The sequence below is a fragment of the Mytilus galloprovincialis genome, chromosome 5 (assembly GCF_965363235.1).
Source record: "Mytilus galloprovincialis chromosome 5, xbMytGall1.hap1.1, whole genome shotgun sequence".
In the NCBI taxonomy this organism is placed as follows: Eukaryota; Metazoa; Mollusca; class Bivalvia; order Mytilida; family Mytilidae; genus Mytilus; species Mytilus galloprovincialis.
In genome coordinates, this window is record NC_134842.1 from 22,178,585 (window position 1) to 22,193,192 (window position 14,608).

A 14,608-nucleotide genomic window follows, 5' to 3' on the forward strand; every position below is an offset into this window, starting at 1 on the left:
TATTTAATTGAAAACTGCAATGATAAAAAGAATATGTTTATCAGAACTATTATCCTTCCTGAAATATTGAGAAAACTGTTGCGATTGCATCTTCAAGATCCAAAATTATAAGCACCTACTTCGATGGTTAACCTATCCAAATCGACATTATAAGAATAATAGAGGTACAGTAAAAAAAAAACACTTTTAAAACGATAATTATCTTTCAATAAACATGGGAACAGATAAATGCATATCCGAATATCGTTTCTTCTTAAACAAAGATAAGCTTAACTTATATTGTCTTATTAGTTGGAAAGTAAGCTTAACTTCTATTGTCTTATTAGTTGGAAAGTAAGCTTAACTTCTATTGTCTTATTAGTTGGAAAGTAAGCTTAACTTCTATTGTCTTATTAGTTGGAAAGTAAGCTTAACTTCTATTGTCTTATTATGCCCCACCTACGATAGTACAGGGGCATTATGTTTTCTGGTCTGTGCGTCCGTCCGTTCGTTCAGGTTAAAGTTTTGGTCAAGGTAGTTTTTGATGAAGTTGAAGTCCAATCAACTTCAAACTTAGTACACATGTTCCCTATGATATGATCTTTCTAATTTAATTGCCAAATTAGAGTTTTGACCCCAATTTCACGGTCCACTGAACATAGAAAATGATAATGCGAGTGGGGCATCCGTGTACTATGGACACATTCTTGTTAGTTGGAAAGTAAGCTTAACTTCTATTGGCGTATTAGTTGGAAAGTAAGCTTAATTTGTATTGTCTTATAAGATGGTATCAAAGATTTCGAAGTAGACATCAAATGTTGCCTTTAATATCGTATTCATTCTATATTCATGTCAAGTTAGCATTACAATGATTTGCAAGAAATTTGAATCACAAAAGAACCAACGATATTCGGTTAATTGCTAACTGTTAAGTACTGTACTTGCTTGCATTTAAAATTTGGTTCAGACAAAGTAAATGCTACTTACTCGGTTCACAGTAAGTTGAATATTGTAGTTCGTGTTTGCATGATACATAAAATATTGAGAGCCCAGTAATGTTATACAAGATTATTCTACTATTAATGCTGATCACAAAATTAATGCAACATGCCTGGCATACACCCATAGCCCTGAATACATTACTAACCTGAATGAAGCGTGATCCTTGATAGTTGAAGATATCAAAGTCCTGCATCCCTTCCATTCCTTCTACCTTGAAGGGACTATTGATCTCGGCAACGAATGAAATGTTATTAAATATTGTTTTCAAACTGTTGGAAACAGATTCCCCAGAACGGAAAGCTGAACATACACCATTATAATTGTTACCACATATCGATGTTAAGGATTTGTCCAAAGCGTGTGCTGACAGGTAGACCGAATTTATCATATTGCCAATGAAGGCATTCGGAATATATTCAGAAGCTGTGGTGATACTAGAAGATCCACACGGGTTTGTATATTTTCCTCTTTTTTCTGCAACGATATAACAATTATTGAGTTCCTCGTACCATTCGGAAAAACCTGGAATGTCATTTGCCTGCCGTGGATTAATACTATTGAGCCAACTCTCAAAGGAACTGAGAGAATATAGCTGTGGTTGAAATGACACAAATCCAGGAGCATATTCCTCATACCCCACAAACATCTGACTGTACCAGCCATCTGTACCGACGAACACATAGTCTTTAGACCACGAAACATCTTTTAACGCTTTTAATAGTTCTTTCTTGTCATCGCCACCTATAAATAGAACAACTACACGAGCTTGTGATTGTTGTCTTATACTATTTAATATTTCAGCTAATGTGCCATCTGTTCCCATTTCATAAGATGCTCCGATACAAATGTGTCCTTCTACTGCGGCCTGTCTTAGATCTTTAATAGCCCTTCGACCGTAGTCACCAGGGGAGTTGATAGTCTGAATAAAGGACCAACCATTTTTAATGAAAAATTGCGTCATAGCAACTGCCTGCTTGGCATCAGACGGAATAACCCGAGCAAAATTTGGATATTTCATTTTGTCACTTAACGTTGATGCTGTGGCAGATATACCAAGTTCTTGAACATCAAACGCCTTCATTGCGTCTGTAAAGAGCATGGTCTGTGTACTTGTGAGAGCAGAAGTAATTATCTTTATGGCATTAGGATCTACAATGCGACCTCTTTTATCTCTCACCACTTGAAGTTCAGCTAGTATATTGTTGAAAAACATTGAACCAGTTTGTTGGCTATTACAAACATCGACAATTAATCCTCCTAAATTCACACCTTTCAATAGTGCGGGAAATTTAGTTTTGACTGTTTGTACGGCATAATAAAAAGCAACAGAGAAAGCCATGTGTAGCTCGTTCACGTCTCCACATGATAATGGTTCACTTCCGGCACCATGACCTCTAACAACCCCTGCAATAACCAAATCTCCTGGCATGTACATAAATTCTACGGCATTTCGTGGTATTACACAACGTCCACATCCTTCAGCAGGACAAGGTGAGGTGGGTAGTGATGTCAGAATAGAGTTTCTGTTGTTGTCGTACATTTTTATTTCAGTCAGTGATAGAGCTAGTTGACCATTTTCGTATCGTCCTACCTATGAAATATGAAAAAAAACCGATACTTTATAATAAAGAACGTGAAAGTTAGTTTTTAAAAACATATTATTTTAATAAGGCATATATATGACTTGGTATGATTTCTGAGCACAATCTTATACTACACTTCTAAACTAAACATTTCAAAGTGATATTTCTGAACCCCTGAGCTCAGGCTCGGTTTCGGTGCGGATTTGTATGCTCTTTTTGACTGTGTTGGGTTTTCAAGACTGTTGTCTTTTGCTTTTTGTGGGTTTTTTTTATGATGTGTGTCTTTATGTTTTTACTAGGTGGCAGCCTTTGAAAATTCATTTCCTCCTTTTTTCTAACAAAGGGTGTGCACTATAATTCAAAATGTATTATGGGTTTCCTGTGTCTTGTGATAATACTTACCTCGTGGAAGTCGAATGCTGTTGATTTGTCATTATAATTCCAAATTGTAAAATCTTCAGATATGAAATCGCCATTCTCGTCAAAGGCAACACGTTTACCACTCAGACTTGGCACATTATCTGATGTTGAAAACTGTAATGATACAAGGATAACTTTACACATATTTGATAAAGTATGAACATTCTAAATAAGTAGGAAGAAAAAATAGTTATTGTTCGAATGAAGATCTTTTGGTAGGAATCATGATACTAAAATTAACATTAACTGCTATTACCAAGGGTTTATAACGATGATTCTGTTATAAACTTAATTTGTTTTTTTTTTCAAACTTTAAACAAGTAAATGCCTGACTAACTTGTAAAATAACTTTATTTATAAATTAAATGGAATAATCCTGACTCTGTTTTTTCTTCGTATATATACAGTTAATCTGTGATGGATTTTGATTTTAACTTTGCTCTTTTGATAGTTCATTCATTAAATAACAAATAGAACTATAAATAAATAAAAATTACCGTAAAATCTACATCTTTCAGATACTTGTGAAAGTCCGATGTTGTCAAAGACTGTAGTGATGTGCATATTCCTGGGACCGATGATCCGCATCGATCTTCTTGTGCTTTCCGAAGGGCCTTGGCATAAGCGAACACCGCCATGATAGTTCTGTCTACAAAAGCGTTCTGTCTGAAGTCATTACGCCTCTGGTTTGTTGTCTTGGTAACACAATTTGTATAATTGGAATAAGGTAAGTAGGTTACACCTGGTAACTTACATTGATATTGTGTCATATACCAGTTTGCTAGCCATGGGTTTTCTGTAGGAGCTGAAACTTCGTTCAGATTTATAAAATAATCTCTAAACTGTGTTACTAAAGTTGCACGTGGCATGACGGCTATTGCACCTCGTGCAATGTTTGAATATGTCTCCTGCATTAAATTCATGTCGGTGACCATCCACTGAATGCTTCGAATACCTGGTGTGCTACCAATAGTTTCTAAAGCTTGGAATAGTGTCTTTGCCTCGTTATATGATCCAAAAAAGAGAGCAACATCTGTGTCATATTTTGGCAGACTTGTCAATTGCGCTGCATACTGAGAAACAGTACCGCTACTTGGAACGGACAATGCTTTGGTAATACAGATATCATTTTCCATAGCTTGTTTCACCATAGTTTCGTATCCACTGTTGCCATATATACTGGATGTATAAACTGCAATAACTCTTTTCCAGTTCATTTGTTTCAAAACTTCGATCATTGCCTGCAAATATAAAGATATAATAATCAATTCCGTTACTGTGGTAGATGCTACGAACAAGAAACATGCTGGTCTTTTAAAAATGATCAGATACATTCAATAGAAATTTTACAATTATTTCGATACGTTTTATAACTTTGACCACCATGAAAATTGATCTTTCATGGCAAAACTGGCCAAAGAAAGAATCTGTCCGGTCAGGATAGCTTTTGCCCACGTATTTGTCTATACTCGAGGCTCTAGGCATTACTTTCGAAACTTAATTCCCAAATGCACATCTTTGCACCAAATTTAGTGTGTTAATACTTAAAAGTATCAGCGATGGAGCAATGTTACTGGTAGCGGACATGAAAATGTGGCACTCAATATGTTGTTTTTTTTCAAATGTTAATTGTTGTCTGTTGGAAACAATGATTTCCAAATTTCAGACAATTTTTTATACGAGAATTAATCAACAAATACAACTATTTATCAGAGAATGCATCTACCGGTTTCATGAAAATTAAACTCTAGAAGTAAGATTCGGTATTTATATCATAAAGGAATTTTTATAATAAGTAAAAAAAAAAACACAAAAAACGAACTCCGAGGAAAATTCAAAACGGAAAGTCCCTAATCCAAGGACTCAATCAAAACGTCTATAACACATCAAAGGAATTGACAACAGATTTGCATTGGTATAGGCATTTTCCTGTGCAGAATAGGATTGAAGCTGGTTTATAGCTAGCTAAACCTCTCGTATTATTTGTATTAAAAAACTACGGTTTACTTAGTAAATTGTTTTACTAGAAATAGTCTGCCTTTTTCTGTTGCATAAATAAATTACCTTTGCTTGGGCTCTTGATGAAGGTGAAGTCCTCAGAAAATAAGGATACTTAGCATTGTCACTGAGCGCAGTGGACATTGCTCTTGGTGATAAAACAGATGCTGGTAATTTTCCCGCCATTTCAGCAACTGCAGTTGTTGTCCAGCTTGACAGTGGTCCGAGGAAACCTTGAAAATGAAGAATTATTAAAGTGTAATTTTGTTTTTTTTTAATGCATTAAGTGTGAATATACAATAGCTAAAGCACGACATATTTTTTTATACATATAAAGAATCCAGTACTACCATCAAAAGATTCGAATTCAAAAGAGAAACAAGAAATTATATGACATGTTGTTTTAACAAATTAAATAAGTGTTAAAGTTTGTTTGTTGATTTAATGGAACTTTCAGCAAAATTTTTATATATATCTAAGTGATAATTTGTGGAGGGAGCAGGATTACACGGAGAGAACCGTTGAAAATTAGCAGGAGAAATTACGATACGGCCTTGTCAATAACGATAGGAGTCGACCGAGCTGGGAAACTCACGACTTTGTACTGCAAGTAGTCACTTTAAATTAACTACACAGATTAGATGAAAGACAGTTAATTGATTATGAAATGGTATATTTAATATAAAGGAGTGAATATATAATCAATAAAAAATAAGTTTGCCACATCTCTGGAGTAGCAACTCTTAAACACTTTTTTATTTAACAAATAATACCTGTATGACTTTATTTCAAATGTTTATTTTATGAATGTTATGTAAAATACTGTATATATATGTTGTATCAATTATATATGATATGTGTATATTCCCCCCTAGGGACCTAATTTGGAAAATAAAAAAAAATATCTTTTCTTATCTTATCTTATCTTATACTACAACTGTTAACATTTCTACTCATGATAATGTTAACATTTCTACTTATGGTAAATTTAACGTTCATTCTAATGACAATGTTAACACTCCTGCAAATGATAATGTTAACGTTTCTACTGTAACCGGAGAGCATGATTCATCTAACAAAATCATCTTTTTCTCCACCGGGACCTCTGTGTTGCCAGGCAGCGCGTTAACCGACTGAGCTAAAGAAGTATTTCCTTAGCTCAACCGCTTACGGCTGACTAAGTATCTACTAAGTTTTCTTAGGGAAGCAATCCCGTCACTCTTCTAATGATAATGTTAACGCTCCTTCTAATGATAATGTTAACGTTCCTTCTAATGATAATGTTAACGTTCCTTCTAACGATAATGTTAACGCTCCTTCTAATGATAATGTTAACGTTCCTTCTAATGATAATGTTAACGTTCCGTCTAATGATAATGTTAACGTTCCTTCTAACGATAATGTTAACTGATAATGTTAACGTCCCTTCTAACGATAATGTTAACGTTCCGTCTAATGATAATGAGTTAAACTTACCAAGGTACAGTTGGTTAGTCTGTGTAGTACATGAGTTCTGACCAGTAGTCAGACGAGAGTAGAAATCTTGGGCATACTTCAAAGCTAATACTTCTGATGAACATGTGTCATAGGCTTTCATCCCTGTGAACAAAAAAAAATATTTTATTGAAATCACGTTACGCAGAAGTATATTTCTATATTAGAAAATTAACATTTCCATAGTTCTAACCTACCTGCTATTAATGTAAAACGTGTTATACAAATGTATGATTAATTACAACTTAAACATGTTATCTACATATAAAGATTGAAGGAAGTACAAAATATTGGAAGGTACTGAGTTTCTTCACAGTTAAACCATTTTAAGTTAATAGTAGTGTCCATTATCAATTGCATTGCTTTAATCGGACGTACCATGCAAGATGTTTCCACACATTTAATATACATTGTATATATTTGTGTTTTCCTTATACATTTTTCCTATGTTTAATATAGTTTCAACATGACATTTTCTAGAGCAACATATAAAGTGATCAGTTGCTGTTCATGCCAATATCTGATGTTGTTTGTAATTTATAGCGGTTACACGCTCACGTTCTTAATTAAAGACAAGTGTGCAATGGTTCGTTACTGGAATGGGTTTTTGTTGAAAAGAATCTGTTTATATTTACACTCAGACTAAGTATTTGGCTTCTGGTAAACATTCGGGCAAACAAAACAACAACGGTGCGCCAATTCAATATCTGTACAATGGTGAAGTATACAAAAATTCGTGAAACAAAGAAATCGCGAATTTATAATTTTATTTTCCATATCAAATTTCTTTTTCAAAGATCATAAAACTGCATCAACATCTTAAAGCATCGCAAACAGCCTATGATTATATTTTTGACTTACCTAATTTGACACCAGGTACCATAGCGTTGGTGTTTACTTTCTGTAACGCCCATCTAGCTGCTTCGTAAACTTGAATCAGCTCTGTAAATATTATCAAAATGTAATATTTTGTTGTAAACAGTATCTATATTAGTTTATTTGATGCCTATGCACTTTTTTTTTTTAAATCATACCAACTTTGATTGGTAACTTTTGTTACAGATGTTAGATCTAATTTATTTGTTTAAGTAAAAACAAATTTAAAAGAAAAAGAAATATTTGAAAACGTATTCGTTATAACAGTAAAATATGTGTGATAATGAATAAATTTTTCTTCAAATTATTTAATCTCATCGACCTCATCAAGTGGTTATTTTATAGAAGTGAAAACATTTTATTTCAACAAATTGTAAGCTAGGAGATTACCAGTGTTATATTTTATCATTATGATTGATATGCAGCTGCATTGCTGGATATAAGTGGTATGCTCCAGTAATGTGGAATGCAATGTTTTATATTCCTAGTAAAATTGGATTGCCCCTAGTTACCTTTGTGATTTAAAGTCCACACTCGTTGGTAAACCCTTACTAAATTTCTATCAATATGAAATAAATAGGATTATAGTTTGCAAATCAGTAATAATAATGAAGAACCCTTATATAGATTGGGCATAGCCAAAGAAACGTTTTCCCTTGTACGAGTGTTAGACTGAGTGGAGTGGAATCGCATGACACCCAACAAACGGACTTCTTATAAAATAAATATTTTCAAATGGAAGAAGCAATCCAAATTGATTTAATACAGCCACCCTCGTAGTGTAGTTGTGGTGATCGAAAATTAATAAATATTATTCATATATAGTTTAGAAATATTTCCTGTTTAAATGCAGATCTGCGCCGTGTTCAGTATATCAAACTACTTTTCACACAAAAAGAAGTAAGAGAAATTTTGGAAATATATGTTATATCAATTGAGCGTTTTTGTTTGGTGACGAAGACCTTACATTTGAGCGAAATAAAGAAGTTTTTTTTTATTCTATGTGTACCGTAATAGTTTATCAGTAGTACACAAAGATTCAGACCATACAACTAAAACCTTAGTTCACTCTCACTCAAATTCAGTCTTCTTTTATATATTATATTTTATTTCCTTATATAGTTTTATATAACATACATTCCTAGCATGTAATAGTCATTATCATGTAATGTTTTTGTGGAGGAATTTTCTAATATGATGCCCCTTGGATTTTACAATTTGTGTCAAATCATTTGTTATTCTTTCAAATGAAATATGTTTAATAAAACAAAGTCACAACAAGATGTAGAAAAACAGTAAACTTATTGTAATTTTATCTTCTATAACAAGAGATTCAAAAACATTTAAAAGAAATATTAAAGTGCGCATGTTATTGTAAATTAATAATTGTTTTCTACATAAATACCTTTGTGGGGTTCTCCACATGCATATCCACCAAGAATTGACGTTCTCATCTCAAATAATCCACCAATCACAGCATTCGCCCCGGTCATTTGAACATCCACAGAAGATCGTGTGTCGGAACAAGTCTGTCTCACCAGTGTCTGAGCAGAACAGATTGCTGCCACCAACAGTGTCGACAATATATATACCCTGAAGTTCAATTATTATCATCGATATAAAGGATGTACAAAAATTAAGGATGACTTTCATTTGTTTGTAGGGGAATACGAGAGATGCACAACACAACAAACACAACAAGAGGCCACTCAATGAAACTTATGAAACAACGAAGTCGTCTGGATCTCAGGAAGTACTTTTTCACCAACAGAGTAGTAGATATATGGAACAGCCTCCCTGAAGAAGTTATTTCAGCAAAAACTTTAAACACTTTCAAAAACAGATTAGATAAATTTTGGGCCAACCAACCATTAATGTATGCTTTCGAAGCAGAATACGAAATTCCATCCGGAAGTGAGAAACGAACAATTAAATATAACGATGAAGTAGAGCAGAATATATTGGTGCAACAGTGCCAGCGTTCTGAAGATCCATAGGTATCCATAGGTAATACGATGTGTACATCAACAGAATAACGTGTGTCGGAACAAGTTTGTCTCTGGGCAGACAGACTGCTGCCACCAAAAGTGTCGACATTGATAATATAACAGCATCATGCACATAGGTTATTTCAAGATGGTTTTGAAATGTATAAGAAGAAGAAGAAATAGAGAAGATCAGTGAAATTCATGATCAAGTGGACAACCAATAAATGTGACTTTAATCTTGTATGGATTAATAGCATATATTGTCCAAAATGAGAATAACTCAATTTTTTAAGCCCTTTTCTGTATTAAATATAAACAGGAATAAATCTCAATTTAAAAAAACGGAAACCAGAGATATACAAATACTTGAAGAGCTATGTGACGAAATGGGCCTATCAAATCAATAGCCAAAGCCATCTAAGAACCTCAGTTGTCGAGTGGTGTTTTGATAATATAACAGCGCCTGATTGATTGCCTTAAACAATTAAGATGTTGACCAAATATTATTTAAACCAATGGTTGAAAGTTCGAACCCTGCTTGTATCGGGTTTGACTTCGATCTTATTTCACTAGGATTGCCAGTTTTCCTGCGAAGATCGGCGGTTCTACCTGGGCATTCCGACTTCCCTCACGTATAAAAAAAAAGACTGACCGCCTAAACATAGCCAATTTTGTTGAAAGTGGCATTAAACACCAACAGTAAATCCAAAACCAAATATGGTCAGCAAGGTCTAACTATTGGAGCCAAAACTTTGACTTTTTTTGTGTCCACTGATAGTAAAGCTTTCTTGCTCTTGCCTTGAAATTCTTGGTCGGGCATTGTGTAAAACGTAAGTTGGTTTGGTATCCCCTGTTTCGTTATTTCCCCGAAAAAAAAGTGTTTTTTACTTTTAATATATGTATTGTGCGGGTGCGGGAGTTTCTCGCTATACATTGAAGACCCATTGGTGGCCTTCGGCTGTTGTCTGCTCTGGTCGGGTTGTTGTCGCTTTGACACATTCCCCATTTCCTTTCTCAATTTTATTGATTCATTGTAATATTTGATCCTTATGAATATAATATGAAATCATGAATAAGATAAGCATTATTGCTAAAGGCAGATTGGAAATTGAAGGGAAAGAATATTTATAAGATATTTTAAACCGCTACAACAGTTTTGTTAAATATTATGGTCAGAGGATTTTTTTTAGAAAATGTCACTACTGGGATACTTTGGATCTCTTAACCATAATGTTATGGCCAAAAGAAAACTGAATAGAGAAAAGTTAGAAAAATACATAAAGAATAGAGAATAGTGTGATCCAAAAGTACAAAGTATAACTAGAGAGAAAAAAGAATCGAGTAATGCAATACTGATTACAGAAATACGGTGTACAGAATAAAGAAATCGTCTAATTACAGAAAAGATAAACAATAAAAGTTTTATTTAAACATAGAGACAAATTTCCTTCAAATATAAAAAAAAATACATTGCAAGGACCCGCTGGCCAGACCTTTATATACGAGTAGTTGCAATTGTTGCATCGATGCAGGACTTAACTATATAGCATAGAAAATATCAGAACAACTATTGTGCTTCAACTTAAAGTGTCAAAATGGTTTAAGGGTCACAAAATCTAGTTACTTTCATTATATACATATCATTTCAGTTATTGTCAAAATGGCTTTGGGACAAATTGATCAACTTTTTTCAGTTTATCTGTTTATTTTGGGTTTTTTTTTTGTCAGCTGTGAAGATAAGTACATTATACACTCTGTAGTCAGATGTTTGAAAAAAAGTGCCTAAAATACTATATGCCTTTAATTATTTGTTAATGATGAATATCTTTGGTTTGCACTTTTATCTGCCAATTATGTATTTTTTCAATTTAGAATTTTAAAAGGGGTATTCTTTGTTATTTTTTATGTGTTTAAACGTTGTCTTATGATTGATCATAAAACGAATAAGCCTTAAAGGTCCTATATTGACCCCTCTATCTCGATTCTCCGATTAAAAAACGTGTACATAGAAAAGTTGCATACCAAATTGTTATTTAGCATTTCATTTATAATTCTAATTATGTGTACTTTGTAATCGTTCCCCCATAATCCCATATAGTTTTTAAATGTATATTTATTTCCCATTCGACAGTGTGGTCACAACATTTATAAAGCTGTGGATATAACGATATGCATCAATCGGATCAGTAATAGATAATTCGTATTTTTAAAATTTCACACAAAACTTGTAAAAAAGTGAAAAATAATCAAAAATGAATGACTACACCCGGTGTAAACATTGACATCGTGGGACAAGTAAAAGCGTATTCATGTATAAATCGAATGATATAATCAGATCTTATAACTTACCTCATTTTGATTAAGGTGCCTTCTAATGGCCCTTCTTCATACGAAGTAATAATCCCTCAGCTGAAGATCCCGACCCCTATATGATAATACAGTTAAGGGGTTGCCCTACCCTGTGTATTGAAATTATTCAGTTTATTCCAAGTCAACCGTATGCTAAATTCACATTTTATTTTTAGAATTCAATCAATAGCTTAAATGGGAAGTCTTTCAAATATTAAAAAACTGGTTCTGCTAGTTTTACCTGAGATTTACCTGCAGAAGGCGTGGCTAACATAATTGTTAAATGATATGTACAACGAGCGATAACTCTATTTGCATTTAAAGTAAAAATCTTTATTTTCAAATTTGGTATCGATTTGATTTAGATTTTTAATTTCTCACTAAAATTATTTCTGTATGATAAAGTTAAACGTGAATGCCACCATAACCACCTGTACATTGTTCTTTGATATTTTTTCATACCTAAGTCAATTGTCACTTCGGCTAACATAAATGTAAGTGACATATGAAAGAAAGGAAATGTGATATTCTTGCAAATGAGACAACTATCTAATAATGTTTAAAAGAAGTAAATGTAAGCAATTAGAGGCAACCGTACGGCATTCTACAATGAGGAAATCTCATACCGTTATAAGAGGCCCCGACATAAATAATTTGAAACAATTCAATTGAGAAAACAAACGGCATAAATTACAACAAAACAACTTAAACGATTTACGAAAAACAAATAATTATGACAGACATGAACCAACGACAACCACCATACTACAGGCTCCTGACTTAGGACAGGTACTTGAACAATTTGGCGGGGTTAAACATGGTTGTGAGCGCTTAACCCTACCTAACCAGGAATAGTGTTTTTACAACAAAAGAACAAACTAAAATTTGAGGTTGAAAAGGGCTTAACTCGTCAGATCAATGTAGTCCTGTTATCATGGTTATAGTAGTCTCAGATTCATTGTCGGTATAATCCGAGTGAGTTTTAAAAACATGGTGCTAGTCTTTACAGAAATGTCACAGCTACTCTTTTACTGAGACTAGTCTTCAAAAGGATATGTGTCATTTAAAAAAAAAGTCGAATTTTGAAATTGCAAAATTGATTTAAGGTTACTTATTCATACAACCCTCATCACTAGCAAATACGTTGAAAAACAAACAATACTTATTGAACAACATATAAAAAGATGCAATCTTGATAATGTCATACAAGAATATTTTGAACATTTTTTTGATAGGGGTTCAATATTTTGTCTCTCCTGTTACCATGTTCAAACGAAATCTTGGGTTATTGAGATTAAGTCTAAGATAGCAATATATAATGTTCCGCATTTTCTCTTTCTTTCAAATAAACCCATCATCAAGTAAATTCCTCGCATGTTGGTTTACTTTTGTTTTTGTTTTGTTGGTAACAGGAACGTACGTTAATTATATATATATAACTATTTTAAGTGCTTTCCTGGTACCCCTTTTGTCTATCCTGTTACCGTTAGCAGTATTGCACCTGTAAATGCTAAATTGTGAAGATTAAGACTTTAAAACCTTGAGACGAGTTCAAACAACGAAATATTTCAGTTATGTGTGCAACTATATGTTATTATAAACCTTTGTAAGACGTTTCTGTCTATATTGTCTACCATGTTACTGTAAACATAGCAAACAGGATAGACATAACAGGATAGACAAATTTCTTCATTTTTTAATTCTTTTATGAAATAACTACTCCCTTTGATGAAGTGATAATGTTTTTCTGTTGCGATTTTGGTTTAAGGCTGATGTAGTAGCGGTAACAGGATGGACATGAACTTCATGTACGCTGATTGAATGTAGTTTGTAGAAAAAATGTTACATATAATAATAAAGAAGGTACGATTTTTCGTTAGAGTTATTATTATCGTTCTAAGTCAGAAAGTCCCTTTGTCGATATCAAGGCGATCATAAAGTAGCAAGAAAAAATCATTTGAAATGTATTACTCTGACACTGTACGCACATGAATTACGCAAAAATCGGACTTAAATATATTTTAATCTTATCAAAATAAATCTAAATCGTGTTTATTATTAATGTCCTGACTCGTAAATCCTACAAACTTTCATTTAAACCCTTGCAGCTGCAACTTCCATGAGAAATTTAAAAAAAATACCATGGGTGTACTGAAAATTCGACATTTTTTTTAAATGACCCGTATTACCTTTGATAATGTTGGATTAGAAAGGTACGTTTAGAAGAATCTTCTATCGTTTCATTTATTCCAACAAATCAATCAGTGTAAATTAAAAAAAATATTTTTCAAGGTTTTTATGTATGCGAATAATGCGACTGAATGAGTATTGCAATGTCGGGCATCTTTTATAGCTGACTATGGCGGTATGCCTTGGGTTTCACTCATTGTATCATTATCAACCATATGCAATGTTGTCATTATCCTGCTTAAAAAATTCATCTGTTAAGTGTTCTTGAGTAAGATTGGAAATTTTCCCTAGTTTTAAGGCCGCAGTCACCGTGGTAAATACATGGATGTCATCTTCAACCAGCCCAATTGGCAAAATTGGTACTGTCTCACACCGAGGCGCCGTATGTAATTTCCCATATCTATTTAATTGTCATTCATATCATGGACTTTCTATATTAACTTAGTATAGAAAGTCCCTGTTCATATATATATATGATAATATATCGACATGTCTTGCTGGCTTTTCGACGAAACGATGGTTTAATCTTAAAATTTAGAAAACCTTCAGTTCACTGACGTTTTTCTTGCATGAGTTTTGAGATTTATTATACTAAGAGTGATAATTTTCCTATTTTCTTCCTGTATTAATATAAAAATAAGAAAGCGTAACCACGTTAGTACGATTGCCTACTCTCCACAAGTGACACAATGGCACAGAAATTATTGGTCACCGTACGACTTTCAACAT

General features: G+C 33.2%; 1 protein-coding gene across 2 annotated transcripts in view; it reads right to left on the minus strand.

Moving 5' to 3' along the window:
* The window catches only part of LOC143075399 (uncharacterized), a 32,879-nt gene extending 21,025 nt beyond the window's left edge, over positions 1-11,854 (minus strand). The window contains exons 1-8 of one of the 2 annotated variants that reach the window (XM_076250792.1): positions 11,690-11,854; positions 8,758-8,945; positions 7,338-7,418; positions 6,459-6,581; positions 5,049-5,215; positions 3,482-4,225; positions 2,967-3,098; positions 1,127-2,572 (exon numbers count right to left, since the gene is read on the minus strand). In XM_076250792.1, the coding sequence (XP_076106907.1) occupies positions 1,127-2,572; positions 2,967-3,098; positions 3,482-4,225; positions 5,049-5,215; positions 6,459-6,581; positions 7,338-7,418; positions 8,758-8,945; positions 11,690-11,694 (2,886 nt within the window). In that variant the 5' untranslated portion in view covers positions 11,695-11,854. The remainder of the gene's footprint in view (positions 1-1,126; positions 2,573-2,966; positions 3,099-3,481; positions 4,226-5,048; positions 5,216-6,458; positions 6,582-7,337; positions 7,419-8,757; positions 8,946-11,689) is intronic. The other variant, XM_076250791.1, reaches the window with a different exon arrangement.
* Positions 11,855-14,608: the final 2,754 nt, after the last annotated feature.